At 43.7% G+C, this 25012-nt stretch overlaps 1 protein-coding gene across 2 annotated transcripts in view; it reads right to left on the bottom strand.

The window, feature by feature from the left end:
- Positions 1–25012, bottom strand: part of SUFU (SUFU negative regulator of hedgehog signaling) — an 89060-nt gene that overhangs the window by 17106 nt on the left and 46942 nt on the right. The window contains exons 6-10 of one of the 2 annotated variants that reach the window (XM_031505269.2): positions 23889–23961; positions 19217–19373; positions 17612–17723; positions 6849–6983; positions 5282–5420 (exon numbers count right to left, since the gene is read on the bottom strand). In XM_031505269.2, coding sequence (XP_031361129.2) covers positions 5282–5420; positions 6849–6983; positions 17612–17723; positions 19217–19373; positions 23889–23961 — 616 coding nt within the window. The remainder of the gene's footprint in view (positions 1–5281; positions 5421–6848; positions 6984–17611; positions 17724–19216; positions 19374–23888; positions 23962–25012) is intronic. The other variant, XM_021536340.3, reaches the window with a different exon arrangement.

Raw genomic sequence — 25012 nt, 5'->3', positions numbered from 1 at the left:
GAAGGAATTTTCCATCTTGAATGAAGGGGAGGAGAGGAAAACAGAGACGGGCCAGGATGAGGAGAAGACAGAGACACATAAAAACAGGATGAAGGGCAGATCAGATGCCAAAGCTGGGGACAACAAAGGGCAAGGGGTCTAGAGAACCCCATTTCCACAGCCTTAGTATCCACACGCTGTCAGATGGACACTGGAAACCTACTGGCATGGGAGGCAAGCAGAGGGCTCCCCAGCTGTGCCTGGTGCCATAGGATAACACCCCACTATACTGCTGTGAGCTCTTCAGCTCACACAGAGACACTCACATTGTGCTGAGAATCACGGGGTGCCAAGTACCAATGACCCATAGCCTCCACCTCCCTAACAGGATTAGTCCCAAACCCAAGTAAATTACCTGGAAAAAAACCCTCTGCACTCAGAGATGAGTGACATTGGGCATACAAAACTTTGGAAATTGCTGCACAGAAACGATGCCACGTTAATTTGGCCCCAGCATGTCTGCCTCATGAAACAAATCTGTAATCACAGGATCACCTGCAGTTTTTCTCCAACAAGACCTCTGCCCTGCTCAGTCCTCAGGATGGTTCTGCTCACTGAATGCAGCATTAGTCATAATTTCTTTTCATTATCATTCAACTTGTTTCCCCATTCTCTCCTACTCTCTTCCCCTTTATTTAGTATGCTCCATCCAACTACTGCCAGCATGGATAACATTGCAAGTACCTAATCTTACTGTCCACCACTCTCTCAGCCTCTGATGTGCTTGGCCTCACATTTCTGCAAGGCAGGGAAGTGCTCCCCTCCATATAGAAGATGGGGAATAGTGGCTCAAGGAAGTAGAGACTAAAGTCACAGAGAAAACCTGCAAGAGCAGGAAGCTGAACATGGGTTTTTGACCACAGCTCCCAGGCTGAATCCCTGCCCCAACGAAATCCTTTCTCTCTCCTGACCTGCAAGAACAAATTTTAATCTCTTCCTGAAATTGTTTCTGCTGTTTATCTGTGGAGCTGGAATGCCTGGCAAGCACTGAATCCATTGCATTCTTCACAGGATGACTGGAAGAATGTTCTTCTGAACAGACATAGGAAAATGAGTGAAGAAAACATTGACTCTGAATGTCTACTTCTTGTGAGTGCCCATCTCAAGACTTGCAGATCCCTGTCTTCCAATCCACTTATTCCTGTGTAGCACAGAGGTATTCACAAGGGAATTCCTCCTGACCTCCTCTTGTTGCTAGGAACACAGGTCAGTCTTCAGGTCTTGAGCTGGGCATCCAGAAAATGAGGAAGACTAAGTCACTTGCCAGATGAGAACATTTTACCTTAAGACTCTGGAGTAAGAGTAATAGAGGCAGGAACAGGACCCAGTTCACCAGGGCAACATTTAACAGGCTTCACTGTAAGACTACTGTGATTTTTCTGCAATTACCTGCCTCATTCATTACACACTTTCCAATTTTAACAAATAAAGTGAAAATTCTATAGGAAAGAGTCTACTCCATGCTCCTGATTCATCCCCCAAACACACTACATCTCTGTGCAGTGAATGAGGCAAGCACACGCTGTTAAAAATATGTATGATTCTTCAATTAGATATTGCATTGAAATATACATGTGTAACAGGGGCAAGGCTAAAGTGCAGAGATATTTCTTACATTCTGTGTGCTAGATTTTACAGTTAACGAGGACTCTTTAACTATAGGTTTGTTTTACTGCACTGTAGTGGCTTGTATGTCAGTCTGCAGTAGCATCTGATGCGTAATATGTATGTTGCACATGATCAAAGGCTTGAATGTCATCTTCTTGCCTAGAACAATGACTGCCTAAAGCTGCAGGAGCAGAAATTATCTAAAGGTAGAGTTAAACAAACCTCCTTCTCCCCTCTGGGGAGAGTAAGCAGCCCAGGTGAGCAAGGCAGGAAGGGAGAACAGCCTGCTTTGTGCTAGACGGGCAGAGAGCTCCACATAAAAGCAGAGGAGCTTTGCAGAAGCATGTCCTGACTCCCATCACTGGAGACTTAATGATGGTAATTCCCAAAGGATGATGCATGCTGACAGGCTTTGACACAAACTACCCCAGGATAATATTAATATGTATTAAAGGCTCAGGCAACTTTATTGGGACGGGCTTGATCAGTAACACATTTCAACAGAGCGTCTCTATCATTTGTCGGAACAAAAGTAAGGGAGGGAGAGAGAACACACGCACAACCTCACCTTGCTTTGGGAATGTTTTAGAGACAAACAAGGTCAATCTCTGATGAATTGCACACTTGGCACAGCTCAGATGTTGGACCAAGGACGCTCCACCACAAATAAGAATGTCACTGTGGGGCAGTTTATGTTAGAGTCTGTCTGCATGATCAGCATCCTTAACCCTCCAGTGTGGGCCAGACACCTCCTGCACAGCCTTACCCTGTGCATCTGGAATATCTACCCCTTGGAAAGCAGAGAAGAGGTACTTAGGAGGCAATGTGGGGGCTCTGCAGTCACACCACTGAAGGAAGGGGGAGTGGAAGAAAGAATCGCGGAAGCCTTTGATCATGTGTAATGTTAATTCAAGTGTTACACATCAGAGACTTTGCCACAGTAACTAGCATATAAACAGGACTCTAGTGTTAACAAGGAGGACTTATTGAATATGTTTGTACATTTCTGAGTAAAAGCAATTTCCCTATTCAACAATACATGACATAGTGGAAGGAGTTCAGAAATAAACCAGCCTAACATGCTTAGACCTTTAATAGAATTTAGCTTCTTAGAACTAATTAAATGTTACTTAAATGAAAAAAAAAAAATCCAAGTACTTGGGAAAGGTGCCAATTTGACAGCTCTGGAGAATGAAATAATCTAATCATCCCCAGAGCACGGGCAGCAGCAGGACAGGCTTCCCCTACTAACATGCCTAAAACGTGACCTGGAAAGACTGTTGACAGAAATGGGGCGTACAATCTCTCTGGTCTAATGACTCCTTACTTTTTCTGCTGAGACTGCTAAAACGGTTCCCACTGAGTACCAGCTGTGGTGGTGATATGGACACCTGTCTGGTCAGAATGGTGCTGGCACATGCCAAACTCCTGTCATCTGCTAACCCTCCACCAGAGCCCAGTGACTCTCAGCTCATTGCTCAACCCGGGCAGCAGCAGCTGATAGACAGCAGCCCTCAAGCCTGTCCCACCTTGGAGATGCTCCACTCCAGCCCACAAGATGTAAACAGGAGGTACTGTGTTTAGTCTGCAGGTTTGGGCTCTCACTGCACCAAAACTTACACTCAAGAGAAGTCAGTCTCTGGCTGCTGCAGAGTTGAAGCTGGGATTTTTAAGGCTCTTATTTCTACCCTAAGAGAGAGAAAAAGTCCACAGGAGGAAAAGCCTGCCATGTTTCCTCTTCTCCACAGTAATCAGTCTTTGCAACATGCCCCTGCATTGCAGTAATGTGCTTTCAGCCACCAATTCTCCTTGGAGCTCTTTGCTGTGCCTGGGGTCCCAAGCAAGGGAGGAGGCAAATCCTCTCTGGGCCTTGCTGTGAAAGCTTAGCAGGGCTTGCCAACTCAGCCAGCCCAGGCTGCAATGGACTAAACCAAACACAGCTCGCCTCCTTGGAAATTTTATGCACCACAACTTCTTTTACTTCTGAAGCAAAGCCATATGAACCTCCCCCTCCCTTGCTCCCAACACCACAAGGAATGGTTGAGCACGGATCGAGTCTTCCCTTGCATACTAAGCCAAGATTCTCAGACACTCCCACATCATCTCACAACTGGGTGCTACTCCTGTTGTCCCAGGCTGCTTTTAGCCTCCCTTCCTCCCCCCTTCAGCTTGTCCTCCTTTGTACACAAGACAGGACAGGGCAGGGGCCAACAGCAGGGCTGGTTGTGTCAGACAAGAAGATCCAATACATTGGCCTTGTTTAGAAAACAAGCGAGGGAACTTGCTTCTCCCCACCACCTGAGCCAGCAATTCTTCAACTTTCCATGCCATCTTCTCCAAAAATCTTGCACATTTTCAGCACCGAAATAAGAGACATGAAAATAGCCAGGTTCATAAGAGTTAACATGTCTGTATGGTGACATAATGATTGCCATTCTTCTCTGTTTAGAGGTTACCTGACTACTCTACACATCAATATATTTCAAGATGTGATGTAAATGCAAACACACAATCATGTTTGGAGTTAATACAGTCACAAGATCCTGTGTATCGTGTGTTGGCAAGCACAGGAACCAACAGCAAATGACCCACCCTTAAACCTGACTCTTTGCTGTTAATCATTATAGGAGCATTGCACTTTCCAGTCAGAACAATCAAAGAAGGCTCTTTGAAAATCCCTACACGAGATGCTTCTGGCTGAGATTAGTTCCTTTACAAGTCACACAGATTCCAAGGTATGATGTCCTCCAGACGTAAATGCAGCCTACAGAATGCCTTGAAAACAAGTAATTGGAAAGCTAACTGTAACACTGCAATGCTGAAACTACCCCCTGTCTTTAAAACAGAAGGGGAAGCAGGAATGCCACAGTGAAAGCAGAGATGTACTGCACACATAGTCCCTCAGAAATGGGCTTTTCTGCATTAACACATTCCCTCAAGATTTTTTTTTTTTTCACAATATGCTTATAACCATAAAGAAATTCAAGGATAGAACAGTGCTACACTGTCAGATCATTAGTGCATCACTGCTCTAGGGCTGACCCTCAACTCCAAGCAGATGGGGATTTTCCAGGGAAAATCTGTGACACCAAGAACATGTGGGTGCAAAAATGTGTGGGTGCTTCAAGCAACCACAAGCTTTTATCAAAGAATCAATAGACAAGAGCTAAAACTGAAAGGCATTGCTCTCTGTGCTGCTCTCCCATTAGGGATGATGTCAAACCGAGATCTTGGTTCTGCAGGATCACAGTCCCACAGCTTTCTAGCTCTTCTGACCTGGCTCCATTCTTGTTTAGGTCATTCCACTCTGCCTCCCCAAATTCCTTTCTGGAAAAAAATCAAGAATAAATACAGCCTGTAAAGTGTTCACCAACTTCAGGAAATGGATACTACTGTATTCACAGATGATATCTGAATTTTCCAGTCAATTATCTTTTTGAGTTCCACGAATATAAATAGCAACATTTCACCATTATTTTTTTAGGCCATAATTACTGAAAATATTGTGCAAGAGCTACGAGAGATGGTGCAGCAGAAGCACAGGTTTGTTACACTTTTAAACAATATAAGCCCAAGATAATTTTTAGGTCGCAGTAAAGGAGGAAAGAGGAAAACAGGAGACAGGCTTTCTCACTTGTAACCAAGGTCCGTGGGCTGCATAGGGGTGCTCCTCTGTGGCAAAGGCTCCTTCTACTCCTGTTGATACAAATGTGATTGCTGTATCTCCTGTAATACTTTTATATGTAAAGTGCCGTCCATGTAAGAGCCTTCCCCTGGGGAAAGAAACACATGTGCATGAGTTGAGAGGGCATATGCAGCATTCAACACAACAATGGAGATACATCACTACTGTTTCTGCCATCAGCATGGGAAATTATTTTGAAGGCAGCAAATATTTATTTTTCAGGAATATAAGAATGATTTGCTTAAAAGAGCAGGTGATAAGCCTCCTTCTGAGTCAGGGAGCTACCCCTCATCTTCCTCCTTAATCTCAGGACCTTGCTACAGAGCTAGAATACATCTAAATCCCACTTCATGCCTATCCCCATGATGAGGTGCTGATGTATGTAAAGGAGGGGACAGATGGAAACTACAGAAGAGACTCCACATAGTGTGGGAATGTGAAGATGCATTTCTAAGAAGGCTCATTTCTGTGACAATACCTAGTAATCAATTGTCCTGGTGTTTGACAAATGTCACCTGTATTATTAGGCCAATGCCTAGAAAACACACATACACAACCATATACAGTATTACTTCCCTTTTTTCATTCAGTGCAAGGGAAAATCATGGCTCTGGTATTTCGACTCAGAGCATCTGTGACACCCATGCCTGGCTTCTAACATGCAAGAGAGAAAGCTCCAGGTAATATAGTTAGTGCCTACCGGAGTCACAGTTGCTTGGTGAGTTACTGCTGGTCAGATGAGCTAACTGATCAGGACAGACTGTTCACTCATTTGTGATGTAAAATAAAATATGTTTGTATTAACTTTCCCATTGGTTTCTCAACAGGCCCAGGCAAGTGTGCACCTGCTGCTGATAACTCTGATACTACCAACATGCAACTCATTAAGCTAAAGTAACTCAATCACCTACAATCATTTGTCCTGACATGACAGTTCATCTTTATCTTAAGATACTAGAACATTTGCGCAGGGAGTTTTAAAAATAATGCTGGCTGAAATTACGGAAAACTAGAAGGCAGTGATACGCACAGACTGAACCTTCAAAAGAAAATGTGTAGAGTATGCACACAATGTGTTGCTCCTTCAGTCATGTGACACAATTTGTCTAACACCCACACTTGTATGCATAAACTGATTGCAAACAGGTTTTGCGTAACACTTATCTGAGTCCGTAAGTCAGAATGAATAACTTAAGGGATTTCTTTGACAGAGTATGTTAAGACATCCCTTCTTTATCACAGGGTTGCTAGATTAAACTAATAAAAAAACTCCTATACTAACCCTGTCCTGCTTCAGCACTCAAAAGACACTGGAGGACATAAAAAGAATGAGAAACAATCTTAACATGATGAGCACAGAATCATGCAAAGAATCATCTGTTTCTAATGTGTTCTGGCAAAATATCTAAGCTCCGGCCTTTACAGACCTATTGCATGCATGTCTGTATGGTGAAACAATGCCACAAGGCAAAAGCAGCATGTTAGCACAGGCTGGGAGGAGGATGGCTTCACTCACCTTAGACAGAGAGGGATGAGCGCTCCGGACTCCTGGTTAAATTTCAGGTGCACACTCTCCAGCTGTCTTGTGCGGATCAGCTCATGAGGAATGATGGCTGCTGAGCTCTCGCTTTCCAAACTGTCCTTACGGCTTCTGCGAGAACAGACAAAATGCACATATTCAGGATTCCAGTACTGTGTGCTATTTTGATTGCAAATATGGAAGGATACAGGGAAAAACTGTTATGAAGACAAAGACACATCTGAGTTTTCACCACTCCTGCAGAGATACAGCCTCACTCAGACTATCAGTCCCAGCATGCAGCTCTTCACCTTGATTTGACACCTAGGATCTGAATCAATGCATGTACATGGTCCATCCCTTCCCAGAATTAAAAAAAAAAAACAAACACAATTCTGGAAAGAACTGCAGAAAAAAAGTCTCCAAAACTCTAAACACTATGAAATGGTTTCGAAGAATTACCAGGTGTGTCCTTTCTCCTACTTTTGTTTTATCTTCAGGATTTTTCAGGCAGAGGCCTGCAGGAAAAGACTTTCCCAGTGCTTTGTGCCTTTTTTTGCACAGTTCAACCAAAAGGCTTTGAGAATCTCCTGTTTCCATCAGCATCAAGTGCAACAGCCAAAAGACACTCTCTGTGTGACAAGTAAGAGATTCACAGATTCTTCTCCCTTGTAAGTCAGGCTGCTTTAGGACAATGGTAACTTTACTTTCTTATTCCTTCATTTCTGCAAGACCAGCATATTCTGAAGCTACAACACAGTTATGTTGTTTCATGATTATGTTGTTTCATGCCAGACCAAATCCTCTAGATAATAAAACGTTCTACCTCAAAATACTTGACCATAAACACTTTATATGTTCGAAGAGCATCAGCATAATCCCATACTTGACAGTCTGGAATAAAGGACAGGATTGGTTATGACTTTAAAGGATGACATGGACTGATGAGAAGTGTCTGATAAGTCATCTATATTTTTGTCACCTGGCATTCCACAAGAATTTAATAGAGGTAAGACTTTATGAAGATAATTTTTACAGGACAGAATCACCAGAGGAGAGGGACAGGGAAAGCAGGAGGGCACCGAGGTTCCACATTGCAATGTATCTCCATTGTGCCACAAGGACCAAAAGCCAAACAAGGCTATCAAGCTGTGGCTCCATTTAACACTGTTAAAACAAGCCTGGATCCCTTCTCCATCCAAGCTGAACTGTCTTTAGTGTACATCTGGAAATGATTGTAAAGAATCAGCTTCAACTTCATGAGCTGACCTAGATGATACCTTTACTTGATTTTACCTTTGAGAATTGTCCCAAAATTACTCTCACCAGCCACACACATAGTAGTGCAGTTCAGTGGGAATTCCAGTGCAGATCAGCTTGTTGCTTCTGCTGGGTCACCTAGTCCCACCTGAGGGGGAAACAGCCTCCCCACCTAGTCCCTTCACCCATGCTGCTGAGCTGCCCACTCTGAAACAGCTAAACTCTGATATCTCATGGTCCAACCTTCAAATACACTGCATGGCCAGCTCAGAGACATTCAGAAAAAAGACACCAGAACAGCTCAACTCTCTGCAAGATAAAAACTATTAAAACATGCCCCATCTTCTTCTTTAGCAACACACAAAAGTGGTAATGTATGCAGCAAGGACTTGGTACACCAGAATACAGCTTATGCACAGGGTGGGCTGAGGGACTGAGAGTCAGCAGAGTGTCAGTTTAGTGGGTTAACCCTGAAGCAAAGACACAACATGCTTTGTAGTATATGTGTGGCACTTAAAGTTGTATTTAATCTACTTCAGCAAACATTTTATAGCTCTTTCTAGGTGGGGTCTTCAAAGAGTGGAGCAGGCCAGCATTTTTCAGGCTGATTACCTGAGAAGTGCAGTTACAGTTGATTAATGATCAGTTGACCTTAAGCTAAGCTTTGTCTCAACTTCCTTATCAGATCTTATATACACAGTGAGCTGTGGGAAAGTCAGCCTGTGGTCTACAGCTTCCAATCATTCATTTATCAGCCCCCTACCAAAAGGGTCAGCCATTAGCAACGCATGATTTTCAAGCAAACTATAAACTTGCACTCCTAAATGCAGTTCCAGAGTTTAGGCACTGTGGAGTGGATCAGGAGTTTTACAGCAATGTTAGTGCTACAGACAAGCGACCGTGCCCAGCTCACCCAGACTGCCTAAGCATGCCAGGCATGGGGACATCCCAGAACAGCCTCACAGGCAATCCATGGTGGGAGGTTTGTGTTTCAACAGGACAGAGAGCTGCAGGACAGCTCCCCACAGCCCTGGGCTACCAATCCCTCCGAGCTGAAGGTTGGTTTTTAGGTTTCCACCATGCTAGCCAGTACAGCTGCGAGCACAATGAGGGCTGCAGTCCGGAGGGGAAACAGCCTCTGGTTGTTAATGCAATAATAGGAATGACGACAATAATTCTGGAGGCAAGGGGCAAAGCTTTCTGAGTCTTATTAAAACCAGCAAATGCTGTTTGTCATTACATGCTCAAGAGAAGATGTTGACTAATGTATAACTATCAAATGGAACTGTCATGACTTTACGGCTGTCAATAATTATGACTTCACATTAATAAGTAACCAGCCCTTCTGTCAAAAAGGTGAAGCAAAATGGTAGTTAATACTGTGAATGACATGAAAGGATTAATCCTTTCCAAAATACTCATACTCTCTGTCTCTTATTTCCCTTCAGAAGAGCTCACACAATTTCAGGTATTTAAAATTAAGGGTGAAACTCCAATAGCAGAAATCAAATAACCTTCTGTCTAAGGCAGACCTTTCTAAACAAGAACTGAATATAGTGGAATGCACATAACACATCAGGAGGTCACAGTGCCATCACTTTCAGACACAGAAAAATGTCACATGACACGGAGACTAAGAAAGACCCATTAAAATTCTCTCTTTGGCATAGGAAATCCTTGTGCTGACCCTTCCAGAGGGTGAGCACCTAGATAAAGGGTCAAAAGGACCTCTAGGTTGTTATTAATAAAAAGCTCATATCCTAACACACATTGCTATCCACAGCTTTTAGTTTTCAGACTCAGAAAAAAAATGTAGAAAAAGTTTGCTTTCTAACACTAACATCCCTGGTTTTACGACTGTCAGTTACCCGTAAGTCTTTGCTTCCTCCACCCCATCACCAAATAAATCAGCAGCAAGAGTCAGTGGAGTTTTACTTGTTATGACTAAGATCTAGCTGACTATCACAAAAAATGTTGCAAACTTTGTCTGTGCCAGATTTAATACTTTGTCCAACCCCCACAAAAAAATTCATGGTTCTCAGTGTCCAGAAAAAACAACTCTGCAAAAGCCAGGGCTGCTGCATTAGGAAAGGCAGCAGACTTAAATGGAAGCAGCATGCCGGAAATGCCCCAGTTTAAAGACTGCACATCTAGTGTTTTGTGAAACTGGAGGGGAGTTGGAGGAGATTAAAGCGCATTTCCCTCTGATTGGGAGCTTGTGGGAGGTGTAAACGTGGGCAGTTGTCAGATTAATTCTTTAGATGATTACATTCTTTTTGTTTCTTTAAAGCTGTTTGTAGTTGGGTTTGATGTCTCCTGTTCTGGGCAAGTGTATTGCTGCAGTTACCAAGGTGACTTTAGCTGACTTTCAACTATTTTTTCCAGCTTCAGTTTTACCAGTAGTCTGCTTCTGGGTGGAGGAGAGAGGGAGGAAATTATGTTTGTTGTTTTTTTGTTAAGTCTCATGAATGCTGATTAACAAGAACTTAACCAAATCCATATTTGATTTTTTTTCTCTTTTTCTAAGAAAGAGGGTGGTGAAGCCATTGTAAAGGTGTCCAGTGTGGCCTGCAGCTTCCTCAGATCTGTCAACAAGGGGAAAGGGCCTGAGGAGACTCAACCCCAAGCGTGCTGTGCTCCTCCTTGATGTGAGAAGGCCGCACGCTGGAACCTGTAGCCTCCCGGGGGCCCTCTCTTTGTATTAAAGATGAGGGTGGCTGTAACCTGCTTAATTTGATGCCAATTAGCAGCAGCCCGTGGGGATCCTGGAAAATAGCCAATGCAATCACTGGGTTGCACAAAGTTTGGATGTTCCCTCCTTATAAGTCATGTTTATAGCAACTCCTTCTCAAGCAACCACTGGCAGTTATTTTATGGGATTCAAGAATAACCAGGTTGATTGGATTAAGAAAGGTTTATTTATTCTTGCATTTGCACTTTGCTTTATGATCAGAGTGCTTGATCTCATGGATCTGTCAAGGAAGGATGTCTCAGTTCCCCTCTAAGCTCTGTTGCTGATATGAAGCATAATTTTGCTGCATTTCCAAGCTACCCTGCCAGGTATTGAAATCACAAAGGACATGCTGTTGGAAGCTGGCCATGGCAGGAGCTCTTTCCAGGAGTGGGTGCCCACTGCCTCACTGAAGTTGGTTTCTGTCATTGCTCCTTGTCCCTCCATATAAAATTCAGTACTGTGAGTTAGCAAATGCAAACCATCAGTGCAGGCTTGCCCAGCTGAGAGAGAAAGGTCGGGCCACTTTTCCTTTCTTCCCCTCCCGCCTGCCCCCTCCTTCCACTCCCCCTTCTTCCCTTTCCAACCGTGGCTGTTTCAAACTTCCTCACTCCCTCATGAAGATATGGTCAAAGATCACTTAAGTGCCAACAATCTTTCAGTCTCTTTCCCACAGTTTCCCCTGAAGGACAAACCAGCAGCTGTGGGAAAGAGCCCTAAGCACCTTGGCACAAAGAGTTACAGCACCCATCAGGCATGCACAGAGGCAAGTGCAGGACTGGGGAGGACATGGTTACACAGCTCCTGCTGTGGTCACACTGAGACAAGCCTACTTCGAGTGCTCAGACTTGGGTGCTCCTCAGCCTGGTTAAACAGGATGGTGACGATGTTCTGTGTGCATTTCCTGGCAGGGAAGGGCTGCTAGGACAATGCCAGTAGCAACAATCTTCTTGCCACTCACATATCCCTTTGGAAAGCTGCATAATAACCACTGTCAGAGCTTGTAGGGGCCAGACTGTTCCAGGACCTGCAGTTGAGGAATTGAGAGATTTAGGCTGTGCCACTGGCACCCTGCAGACTCGTGAGCAAAGTCAAACAACTCTTTTATGCTTCAGGTTCCCTGTCTGTAAATCAAGACATTTTTCTACATAGGGACGTTGCAAGGATTAAGTCAATGTTTGCAAAGCACTTTTGGATTCTTAGATGGGGAAAGCTATGCAGGAGTGCAAATTATTAGCATGGTGACTGCTTTGCACTTTTACTGACACTGGTTTTCTGGACATTTACTTTTCTAGTTTGCAATCTTGTCACCCAGCACTCAGCCTCACACTGAGACACTCCCTAAAGTATATTGCCTCCCTCCATTCAGCATTCCTGACTCAACCAGGACACCACTGAATAGCTACTCGATGAGAGAGCATGCCTAAATAAGCAGGACTGGATTGGAAACTTACTGCTTAGTGGTTGCAGAATCAGAAAGCCTAGCCAGAACCAGACAGCTTCAGAGAATGCTGAAATGCTCCTCTTTATGTAAAGTTTGCCTTCAAGAACTGAAGACAGGAAACCAGCTACAAAGACAACAGCTCCTCTCTGCCCAAGTAAAGCAGAATGAAAACCCAGTGCAACTGGGAGAAGCAAAGTGCAGACTCGCCTCCAAGCAGATCCTACATTTTGGTATTACCATCGGAGCTTCCTCAGAAACGCTGCTCAGATGGAGCTTGTTCATGTGCATTAGGCCAGTGCTGCTCCCTGACAGGCGATATCCGTGTGCCCTATTTACCAAGTAGGCACTCCAGGAGCAGTGGACTCCAGCCCTGGAAGCAGTGCCACTGATACTCATGTGCTCCAAACCAGGCACACCATGTGATAGTCTGGGGTTATCCCAGGAGGAATTCTGGAATGACACAACTCCTCCCTCTTCCCACGAGGGGAGGGCAACCACCTGAGATGCTCAAGAGTGCAGAGCTCCAGCAGGTCACTGCCAGGACAGTCCTGCCAGCCCCACCTGCCGGAGGGTTGTTCCCTACTCTGCCAGGAACCTGCCTTCATTTCCCTGCACAGCTGGAAACTGTTCAGGGCTGGATGGAATTAGCACATGGCCACAGGGCTACCATATGTTCAGGTTTCCCTAGACTCAAACTGTCTTTCTGCCTAGAAATTGAATGCAGATGGGATTTGAGGTCTTGTGGGTCCCTGGACAAATGGGACATCATACATAAGGGACCAGCACAATTACCTGGGAAATCCCAGACAGAAATATGAGAGTCAGGCATGTGAACCACACAACTTGATCCTTCTTGAGAAGGGAGAAGAGTTAAAAACAGCACAGACATGATAGAAAAGCCTTATCAAAGTAATACAGACTCGGGAGACCCTTTTCTATCACTCACACTTAATGATCAGACACTGGGGTGTGTGTGGGCACACCTGAATTCTGGCACAATGAAATGCAACAATCACAGATAATTTTAGCTTCAACACGTGCAGTAATGCAGTGTGCTAGCACTAGGTTTTTACTCCATGTCTCAACTCACAGTAGAACAGTCTGAGTCAGCCAAGAGGCAGAAAAACATCAATTTCAGCAATGCTGCATGATCAAGGGGACCCTTGAGGGGTAGAAAAGGTCAAGAATTCCCCTATTCCAATGTTGGCTCTCACTGCAACTGTGGCAAATTAACTCTGCTGTCCTAATCTGCAACATGGAGATACTACTTACCTACTGCACAGGAGAGCACAGAGCTAATTACCAGAGACAACCAAAGACTCGGCCCCAGAAATTATTGCATCAAGAAATTAAATAGTGATCGAAGCAAGCCTCCGCAAGTGTCACTGAACTTTGACATCTGGAGCTTCCAGCCCACTGAGGGCTTGACAGTAGCAGTGTTTAGTCTGACATTTAAACATCCCCTACGGGTAACAGTTCTCTGTATCCAACAAGAGTCAATCTGCACAATTCAGAAGACTGGGACCCTTCCCTTTCTGTGTGTCTCAGCAGCACCAACTAAGCTGATGGGACCTAAGAAACAAATAATGCACCACTGAAATGTACACTGGTATTCATGCACGTCTTATTTTTCCAAGTAGTAATTGAGAGTATTCAGTTACCTATGTTCAAAATGATTAGTCATGTTTCCAAAGATTAATTCACGTGTTCTTTTGTTAATACGTACAAACTGATTTAATGGCTGCTTATGAACTGAGCCAACAGTCATTTTGAGAAACAGATGTCCAATGCAGTTTTAAGCTTTAAGTGTGCTTTTATTCATATCCTTAGGAGAAAAAGGGCTACACAGTCTACGGTAATAACACTAATGAATCAAAGTACTACAGCTGCCCAGCAGGGTTTTGACAGAAACCAGCTTTTTCTCAAAGGAACATTTTTTTAGGACTCTGGGACAGTGAACAACTGGTAATATGCATGCTTAACATGTCAGTATATGCTTTGCTGGAGCCAAAACACTGAATCAAGCCCTATCTGCAACCAAATAATATGAGGTTTTTGCATAAGCACTGAAAACTGTAACTATACAAAGACTGGGAAATCTATACAGAATCTGGATCCTCTACATTTTATACAAATAAATATTCAAAAGCTTGAGCGTTTCTGATACTATTTGTGATGCTGAATGCAGAACAGGTTGTCTGCTTTAAACCTTGATAGATTATTGTGTGTGGGTGGTAGGGTTAGGATAAAAGAAAGGGAAGAAAGCTACTAGGAAAGCAGTTGGTGGTTGCAAATCCATGATAAATAAACAGCACATTCCTCTTCTGCATAAAGCCCTTAGAGTCTGTGTCAGACTTTACATCCTACTGTCAGTTGGGTCCAAATTTGACAGCCTGGAGTTCTGCAGTGCTCCCTATGGAAAGCAGATTTTAAACAATTTGCCATGCCCCAAGAGAGTGTTTCTGTCAAGTTCCTAAAGAACTTCTAATACACTAGTTATTCACAGGACTCTTGCAAAGAACCACAGGTTTGATATTTTATGATCTGGTGTGTACAGTGCAGGATATGATTACACACAAGCCTGCTTCCCATCAGCCAGCACCTCGTAATCATTAACATATTTATCCTTGCAGTGCCTCAAGAAGATGACATTGTTATTAGTCCCATTTTATAGATTCAGAACTGAAGCTCAATAGCTAAATTACTTGCCTTTGATTACACAAGATTTACAGCGAAGGACAGACCTGAGTCCCAGTCCTACCAGGCCCAAGCAATGCAAACAAGGATTGCACCAGAAGGACTAGATCTATGTACAGAAATGTCCTTCATCTCAGGTGCTCAGAAGTCCTATGAAAGAGTTATATTTGCACTGGGTTTGTGCCTTTTGTGTCTCAGCCTTTACCCCTGCAGGTACCTGGAGGGAACATGGATGTAGATACATTACTGCATGCAAAAGCTGAGCTCCTCAGTTACATTCCTGTGCAGCAGCTGGAGATGAGAGTCTCCTTATCATGCTCTTGTACTTACTGCACATTGAGCAATTTTGCTCAAATGCATGAGACATGCTGAGACAGTGTATTAAGGAAGGCGGAGACATAACAAGATCTTCCTCTTCTGCTTCATCTATATCACGCTGTTCTGGAAAATGTGTTGACTGATCAGTTTTAGCCACAGTAAGAGTAATCATCAGGTCTGATTTAAGTACTAGTTAGTCAGAGGTTGTAAGCAAACACTACTTTCCAGCACAAACCACCCCTTTTGGTATGGTCAATGCACTGAACAAGTCCCATTGCATCTGCTACATGGAGAGGAGAAGCAACTGCACAAGGAGAAAAAGACCTTTCCCAAACTCCTCTCAAAGCAGCTAGTAAGATGGAGGAAGAAAGTATTAGGACACACTGCTGTTCTAAGCGGAGATTTCCCGATCCCTCCAATAGTATCACCACAGTAACAGAGCTGATAGCTGTCTTTCCTTAACTGAAGTGCTTATGGAAAAACAGGCGACTTATCAGTTTCCCCAGTGGTAACCACAGACCTCAGAGAAATGTATTGACCTCCTAGGAGAAAACATTGGGAACCAGCCATACCTACCCTTCAGGCTTCAGGCAGGGTGAGTGTGCAGCTGCTGTAGGTAAGAGAGATTTGCAACAAAGAGCACTGTCACAGATGTGAGGCCCTGAATTTGACCTGCCTTCTTCTGTCTCAGAACAGTTAAAAACCCAGGTAAATATTTGTGTGCCTCATCTTAGAGCCCTGCTAACCTTTCACCACTCTGTCTCAAATGTATCTCTGTTTATCTCACCCTGAATAATGTAAAGCTCTCTTATCTAAGCAACAACTGCCTCCTAGCATTAAGGTTTACCCATCAGCTGCCTCCTTGACCTGATGTGCACCCAAAATGTTTGTGGTCACCCTCAACCACTGAGGACTCAGAGCTTACACTGGGCAAGCAGATGCATGCAGGAGCCCAGCATCTGTGAGAAATCCTGCCCAGTACTTTTGAGCTCTCCAAGGCTGGGTGTGATTTGTGCAAATTGCATGGTATAATTTTTTATTTTTTTCAGTGGGGCCAGTGGGACCAACCAATGGTCCAATGTGACCAACCTGCAGGCAGAGAAATACTACTCAAAACCTGAGTCAGATCAGAATTTGACTCCGTATAATTACTATATGGCAAAAGTAAGATTATTCCTAAAGCAATAATAGTCACTTGAGATTTTTTTAAATATAAGTACCTATATCTCATATTACATATTAGCTAAAAGAATCAGCAATTGACACATAATACTTCCCCCAAAAGATTAGGCAACTCACAAACATTCATTTATTTGGCAAATCGGAAGTCACCCACAAAATGGAACAAGGACAACAACAAGAAATATTTTTGTCAGGAAATGTTTGAATCAAGAATGAAATGAGAATTGAAATGGACCAGGGTGCTGTCCCTGCCTGGCACTACAGGGAAGTGCTGATTTCATGATGCTCTTTACTCTTGAAAGTGGAAGGCAGAGATGTTCATCAGAGACTAAGAAACCAAAGGAAATACCAAGAAGAAATACTGCAGCAAAGATGCATGTCTTTCTGTATAATTTAGATGAAAACATTAAAATTGATGGGAAGGCACTGAACTAGCACCTGAAGTCGAAGAGGGGAAGGGGAGAAGCCAGAAAGACAGATGTGCAGATACTATAGACGGCTTGAAACCACAGGTAATTTCCTATAGATTCACTTAAGTCAAATGTTATAAAAGAGATCAATGGGGCACCCTAGTCCCACTTAAATCATCTGTTAGACTACTGCGATTAGAGACCCAGGTGTTATTGGCATGTAATTACTGACAGAACCCACCTGTTTTAAAAAGGCAAGATCAAAGTCAATTAAAAAAAGAAAAAAGTCAACATTTTAATCAAAAGGTTTGCAATTATGAGCTTGAAAACAAAATACTCTGGAAAAAATATCAGCTGTCACCTATGCCACGTATCTTTACTGATACCATAGCACTTTTCAGCATAGTACTTTTTATAGGGATCACTCCAGTCTGAATTCAAACACTGAAAACCATGAACAGCAGGTTCTACAGAACAGTCAGAGCCACTCTGCATTAGCACAGTTTGTCCAAAACCCCTCTAAAAAGCTGCCCTCCTGACTACTAGACCATTTATCCAACCTGAATAACTCTCCCTATCTTTGCACTTTGCAGGTGTTCACTGCCAGTTTTTCTCTCCCCTTGCCAAGTCTTTTCCCACCCAACTTTAACTTTTGTTTTCCATGCTGAGCTATTTAGCGTCCCTCTGCCACCATGTGAACGTGTAGGGTGAAACTCACGGTGCTCGGTCGAGGTTCAACCCATTCTGTCTTTGTGCATTGATTGGAGGTAGGACAGGTTTGCTGTTAATTTCAAGCCCTCTCCGCAAAGTCTCCCTGATTTGCTCTGTATCTGCAAAGAGAATATTTTTAAACATGATTTAGAATCCTCAGAAACAACACAGACACAAGAAGCTATCAGGTGTGTCTCAGCTAAACTCTTCCCCTTCAGAAAGAAGGGTAGAAATGTTATGAGGTAACACTTAACTGCACTTCCTGAACTTCCTTAAGAGTTATTTCACTTTATAATGTCAGTTTGAATTCCCTTGTTTGGGCTTCATTGTTATGTCAGTCAAGGAGAGCTGGGATCTTTGGTACTGAGTCCTCCTTATGAAGAAATTCTGAGTAGTTTTATAATTGTTCATAAATGAGGTGTTTTTTTGATTCTGTAACTCTCATAGAACCTCTTGACACTTCCAAACTTTTGTACTAGAAATAATTTTTCCCATTAGGCATAACAGGAATTTGTTCCTTTCCCAAATTAATGTATGAAGGTTTCCAAGTTTTTTGCAATTGCCTTTGGAAATCTGTTGATTAATTTACAACAAGATTCACAAAGGGAGGGATTTTTATGCAGGCCAACCTTTAGCCTCAAGCTCACATCTGAAAATAAGCTGCAAATTATGCAGTTCAGATGTAGTCTTTTTACTTCCGCCTTTTTCTGAAATGTCTACTGGCCAAATACTTTCAATAGGAAGCTTTCCTGCCTTTCTTAGAAGTTTCCTCATCTATTTTTGAGAAATATGAGAATTAGGTAGAAAAAAACCCTCTCAAATTATTTTAAAATCTTTTGAAGGATACACAAATTCATCATGTATACCTCTCCTGGGCTTTTAATTTCAAGGGTGAGGCAAAACAGCCTTTTTAGATCCAGTGCAGTTAAAAATATTTGCACAGAAGCCAGAAAAAATGCTGTATGCATTTAACTAATTTTTACCATGGATTCAAGAACAGATGCCATTCCTGTGGAAACCGTTGTTAATTCCAGGAAATCTCAAGCCCTCAAATTTAATGCTGTTTCAACCATTTGAAAAGTAATATGCATAATTTCAAACCTGTGTAATGGCTGACATCTCTACCTTGAGAAGGCATCTCACTGCAAAGAGAAACTCCACAGTTTTTTAATCCTTCTTTATAGAGTTCTGTATTTGCACAAATTCCTTGAGTTCAGCTGCAGCAATGTGCAGCATCAGTCCAACTTACTTCCCAAGAAGGGATAATGTTAATAAGGAAACTCAGCCTGGGAAAATGAAATTGCTTCACCTTGCAGGTGTTTACAGTCCTGGTTTCAGCAGGTGCTCAGTTTAACTTTGCAGATTCAGATTACAATTTGCCTAAAAACTGAAAGAAACGTTTAGACAAAATAGTGCCAAGAACTCTTTTCCTCTCTCCTGCCTTCTTCAAGGAGACCAAAATCCCTTTTGCTGCCCCGAGACACACCAAACCTCCCAATGACTGTGGAGTTTGTTATGAACTCGAGGATGCAGCGTGACTCAGTGCACTGCCCAGCCCCACCAGAACAGAAGCTGAAAGGCCACGATGGCGACTTGGCCCAGGACCTTTTACCTTTCCCAGAGAGCCGCCGAGGCTGGGTCCCAATGCAAATGCTCCTGCTGTCTTCATCATCCTCTGGTGGCCGGCTCAGGTCATCCCAGGCACATTTGGCACTCACTCCACTCAGGTTTGAGCCATCTGTCTCAATCCCTTTGTCAACTCTCTCCTGCTTGAAAAGATTCAAAACACCAAGACTTTTTTTTGAGCGTGGCTTAAGCCTGAGCTGGAACCACCATGGCGCAGCCCAACCTTCAACAGCTCCTGCAGATCTCCTTTTGTGGCCGATTTCCACTCTCTGGACCCTGTGCTTTGCTGTGTCAGCAAACAGCAATTGCACATTGAGCCAAATCAGGAAGCCACTCTGAACTAAACAAACCTTTTCCGTATCAAGTTGGTCTGAAATCCCACCCTGTCCCCACTGCTTCACTACATGGCCCTGACAGGCACAAAGCAGGGGGAGAGAAAAGTGGAAATCAATGGCCTGGGGTGTGCAGGATTGCTTCTTTCAGTGTTAGCAGTGATTTACACCAACTTGAAATATTTAAGGCACGAAGCACAGCTTGGCAGTCAACCTCTTATATGTCAATGATAACAAACCCTTGAATAACTAAAGTGCTCTACCAACCTTACCAAAGAGTCCCACAATGAAAACAGCTCACAGAGAGACTCATCATTCACATAGGTTCTTAATTTGCAAACTGCCCAGAGAATCCCTGCTTTCCAATGTGCTGGGGTATCCCATAAAGGACAAACATACAAGTTTGGATGTGCAAAGAGACACAGGTCTGTTCCCAATGTCAAAGCTTTTGCATAGCTTTCTCTATTGGAAAATAAACAAATTCCCTCCCTTGCAAGCTGGACTTTCCAAGCACGTAACCAGTGTTTGGGTCTCAGAAGGTGTCACACACCAGTCATAAGCAGCTGGATGCTCTCAGGCACCAGTCATTTTCTCAAGGACATGTGCATCTGCTGCCAGCAAGACTGCCTTAAGTTACAGACAAAACTTCAGGAAGTTCCACCTTCTTGGACATGGCACCAGTCTGAATTTCCACCTGTGACCCACAAGGGGGTAATGTTGAGCCGAACAAACTCAGGGCTATGCTACACCGAGGAAGGGCTGGCACCTCTTCCCTGGCACCGAACCAGCCAGGCTTGCTTCCCCCTTTTTCTGAAGGGGTATTGCCTCTGGTACTGTTCAGTAGCACCAGCATGATCTGCAATCTCTCTGCATACATCTGTGTCACCTCGAAACGCAGGCAGTCCCAAGAAACTTCAAAGATTTGAGGAGAGAGCAGAGTGGTGTCATACACAGTGGGAGAGGATATCGCCACTCCAAGTACCCTCTGGTTTGACACTGCTACTGAAGATAAGAGACTGTGCGAACATTTTGCTGTTTGCAAAACCTGTCCCCAAGAAACAGTTTCCAGACTTAACCAACATACATCCCTCCCCTTGCCCAGCTGTGCACGCTGCACCCTGGGAAGAGCATTGCCTGTTCTTGTGACCATTCAAGAGAGGATTTGAGCAGCTCAAAGATAAGCACAAGCATTCAGGGTGTGGTTGCACAGCGGTTTAAGTTGATGTAATTTGCAATGACTGCAGTCCCACCCTCCTCCGTGTGCTCTTATCCCTTCCCTTGAGCCAACACTATTTTTTTTTTTCATCTGGATCATCTCCCAAAACCCGCTCTTGGGCCCAAAATTGAAGTGGGAGCCTGTGGCTGAGTGCAGGACCACAGCAGTTTTGACTTAGACTTAAGCATTCAAGCAACTGCCTTTCTTCTGTTTTTCTCCCCTTGTTAGGATCTTCCTTCAGCATCAGGGGAAACTGGCTTCTTGAAAACATAATAGGAAAATCTGAGAAATAATAAATCTGCTGTTATTTTCTTTTGTTTTATCCTAAACATAAAATTAGTTGTGTCACCCAGAAATAGAAGTTGTGGGGAAAGAAATAAAAATACATCCGTTCCTACATATGCAGACAATGCTCTAAGTGAGATTTAGCACGTGGCTTCTTTGGGAACCTTCCATGGTGTTCTGTGAAGACCCAAATGAGCTGGCATGGGGTGGTGTAGCTTGTCAGCGAAGTTATTTTTTATCCCAGTCACTGGGGAAGCATGGGAGAGCCACCAAACTTGCTCTCGAGCAGGGAGAAGAGGCCAGAGGGCTGTGAGGCTCTGGTGGGAACTGCTCCCCCATCCCTGCAGCCAGGGCCCCACTCCCAGCCAGACCCCACGGACACAGTGAAGAGCCTTGGGGAGGGGGAAGGACTCTCATCTGCAGCTCAGCTGGCTTGCAGAGCACTTCCTCAGGGGAAGAAGTGCTGCTCTGTTGGCATCTCTTGGAGATCAAGGGGAGCTGATGGAAACGGAACTGGCTTAAGGCAGCCTAATTTGCATGCCTGTTTCATAATGTTTACAAGTATTGATGTTAAAAGGGGAAAAGTCAGAAAAACCCCAATCGGTGTAGACTTATAGCTCTGGCAATGCCCAGTTGAACCCCACCTTTAGCCAGCAAAGATTTGCCTGGTCTGAGGAGTTGTTCTTCCTTCCTTGAAAGGGCAGCATGAACAGGAGGCTGGAGGAGCCCAGGGCAAAGGAGGTTCAGCTTTCCTTCCTCAAAGAAAGGATATTTCTGTCCCATTTTCCTCTCAGCATGTGGGCGGGATGCTCTGAGGCTCTAAGTCATTGATCCCTTTTTAAACGAGCCAGAGCACTGCAGTGTGACCTGCAGAGCAGCAACCACAACTCAGGAAATTCAAATCAGCTTTATTCTCTTCTGAGATATCTGCTAAACAGAAGCAAAGCACTGAGAATCAGCACAGAGCTGGGGACCAACAGGAATTGTTTGACTGTGCTGCCAGGGAAATCTGAATGGCCTACAGGGAAGCCTGGCTGAACAGAAAACAGCCAGCGTTGCCACAGTGTTAATTGCCGACATCCTGGGATGACATCTTAGTTGGGATCCATTCTCAGCAACTCCGAACAGAAAGTACAGCTGCTGCTGCCAGGGCTGGGTTTAGGCCTCAACCAATTCCCACAAGACACAATGCAGCCTCCAAACAAGCTCTGCCTGCTTCCCAGGCAGACAACATGCTTGCTGGCTCCCAAGAAAGTTGTCCAGTTTCTCTGCCTGTTCCCTCCCTCCCCTCCACCTCTCTTCCACTGCTGCCTTTGTGGTCTCACACACCCTCTACCAACACCAAGAAAATAACACTTTATCCTTTCCCCACTAATTAGAGCAGAAGGCACAAGACAGGGCTGAAGGCAACCTGGCACAGCCTTACTCCCTGCACTCAGCAGAGGCTCTTTGTGGGATTCAGGGGTGGATTTTGCTCTATGAATCCCTGGGGGCTGCAGCAGCAGAGCAGCAGGGAGGTGTGCAAACACACACCTGCCCATCTGCACTTCTGCAAGGGCAAGAGAGAACAGAAACAGGAATGTGTTCAATGTGAAGAAGTCCGGAAGGACCACAGATGTAGCAGCTTTCAGCAGCAGGACACACTGGTGAGGCAGAGGTACCTTTTTATTTGCCTTAACTTGCCTTGGCTGACTCAGATTCCAGTAAGCTGAGCTATTTTTCATTTACAGTAAATTGAAGAAAACCTTGTTATCATTAGGAATCACCAGTGTGCAGACAACAGAAACACCCAGGAGGGGAGAGGGCAAGATTCTGGAAAGTCTAAAAACTTTATGGGACTTTCAGTTGTATTAGCTCCCATATTGTGGAACATTTGTGGAACATTTTTTTGTGTTTCTCAGACTGGGGTTATTCTAGATGAACAAATCCTTAAAACCAGTAAAAGTAGAATTTGGTTTTGTTTTTATGCTTTCAAAGTAAAAGATGCTGTGAGGCAACTGAGAATAATCAGATACAGACATGCAGACCATAAGCAAATGCTTGTACAAAACATGCACATTTGCACGTGCCCTACCAGGCTGAGCCATAAGTTCTCTGTTATAGGCAAATAATTAGTGATTCACTGAAACATGGCCAGCACCACACTGGATTTGCTGGGGACCCATGTACTCCAGATCTGCTGAAAGGATTGCAGAACTGTCTCCCAAATGCATGGATCAGGAGAAGTCCATAGTACAGTAATCTCTCCTATTCTTATCTTTAAATTTCAAAAATTAAATTGAACTCTGAAGAAGAAGGTTTAATATCTCTTCCTGTATGGATTATTAACAGCTGCATTCTGGGTTCCTATCATTTCTCAATCCACACCAACTACTTGGCCCCAAGTGATATCCCACAGGAATGAGCTACACTGTCACATTTGCTGTGAAAAAAATAGCACTTAGTTTTGAGTTTTCTGCATGTTATGTCTCCTTACACTTGCATATAAAAGAAAGGAGGAATTTTCTGGTGTACCATTCTATGTCTTTCATCTTCTTTCTTCCTCCTTTCTAAAACATCCAGTCCAAATTTTACCAATTGTGTCCTATAGGAGATTACATTTTCCTGGTCTCCCTTCTCTATCTTTCTTCCTAGAGTTGCCATTCATGTGGCGCTGGACACGTCCCTCTTGAACCACCTCTAAAGAGAGCAAAGAGTTTCTAAGACTTTTCCTGGATTATTACAAACATTGAAAAGATCCAAGCACCTTTACAGAAAATATTAGAACTGTTTTATAACAGTTGGCTACTACAAGAGACATGACATTTTATAAACTAAAGACATACTTGCAGATGTGGGTCAATCTCGAATATGGTCTCTCCTCTTCGCATGTCTGTTATCAGCCAGGGACCTCCAGCTCTACAAAGAAAGACAGGTAATGAACCAAACAAGCCCTTTAATTACAACTTTCCAGCAGGGTCCTCAGAATGGACCTGTACTATAAGGAAGCACAAGATAAGGGTTTAAAATCAGCCTAGAAACCCCTCTGTGTGGTGTATACACCCCAAAGCATGCATCTGCCCTTTACATTTTCCAAATAAATAAATAATAAAAGCTCTCCATGACCTAGCAGTTAATTTGCTCAGTGTCTGGCACCACCCAGACATGCACAGCAGTCAGGACTGACACAGGCTGTCATACCCTGTGCAGGCCCCCTCGCTCACACAAGACTGAGATGGGGTTTAATTTTACAGGAAACAAACTGGGACTGTGAAGTCCAGTTTGAGTAAAAGAAAGATGGGCAAGGGATGGAGTCAAGATTTATTCCTCTATTACATATCTAAGAATAGAGCAGGGTCCCAGTGGAACTGCACTTTTGGCAAGATTGGCAGTCACATTCAGTACCACAAAGAGCTTATTGCTCTGATAAATATTATCACAACAGACATTTTGGTCAGTTGGTACTTAATGGCCAAGTGCTCAGATGGTTCAGGGAAATCTTTGTTATCATTAGCAATAAAAGTTGGAAGGTTCAAGGTGTTCCCCAACAAAGGTGATAGAAAACAGATTATTGTGAAGATGAAATACTCAGAGACTTCACTTTGGGTCATAGTGCAGCCAGACTGCAGAAGTCAGTCTCAGATAGTGCTTTTCATTTGAAGTAAAAACTGAAGTATTTTGGAACTACCATAAAAAATTAATTTTTTTCATGAGATACTTTGTTATTGCAGTCAAAAGCCCCCTCCTCTGGCCTAGCTTGTGTTAGTCTCCAAAACACTTAAGAATGGGAGCAAAACAAGTTAATATTTTACAGGTTTTCAGATGCATGGATAGCCACTCGTTTTTTCACATTTCTTTGGAAGTTGTGAATTATTAACTGCAGGGGTGTGACCTGCCACAGTTCCTCACTGGGAAGAGGAGAGGCAAGAGACTTTTACCCCATTTCCACATCAATGGCTTAGCAGCTTGC

Source organism: Lonchura striata, chromosome 7, assembly GCF_046129695.1.
Source record: "Lonchura striata isolate bLonStr1 chromosome 7, bLonStr1.mat, whole genome shotgun sequence".
NCBI classification, from domain to species: Eukaryota; Metazoa; Chordata; class Aves; order Passeriformes; family Estrildidae; genus Lonchura; species Lonchura striata.
This window is presented reverse-complemented; position numbering and strand designations above follow the sequence as displayed.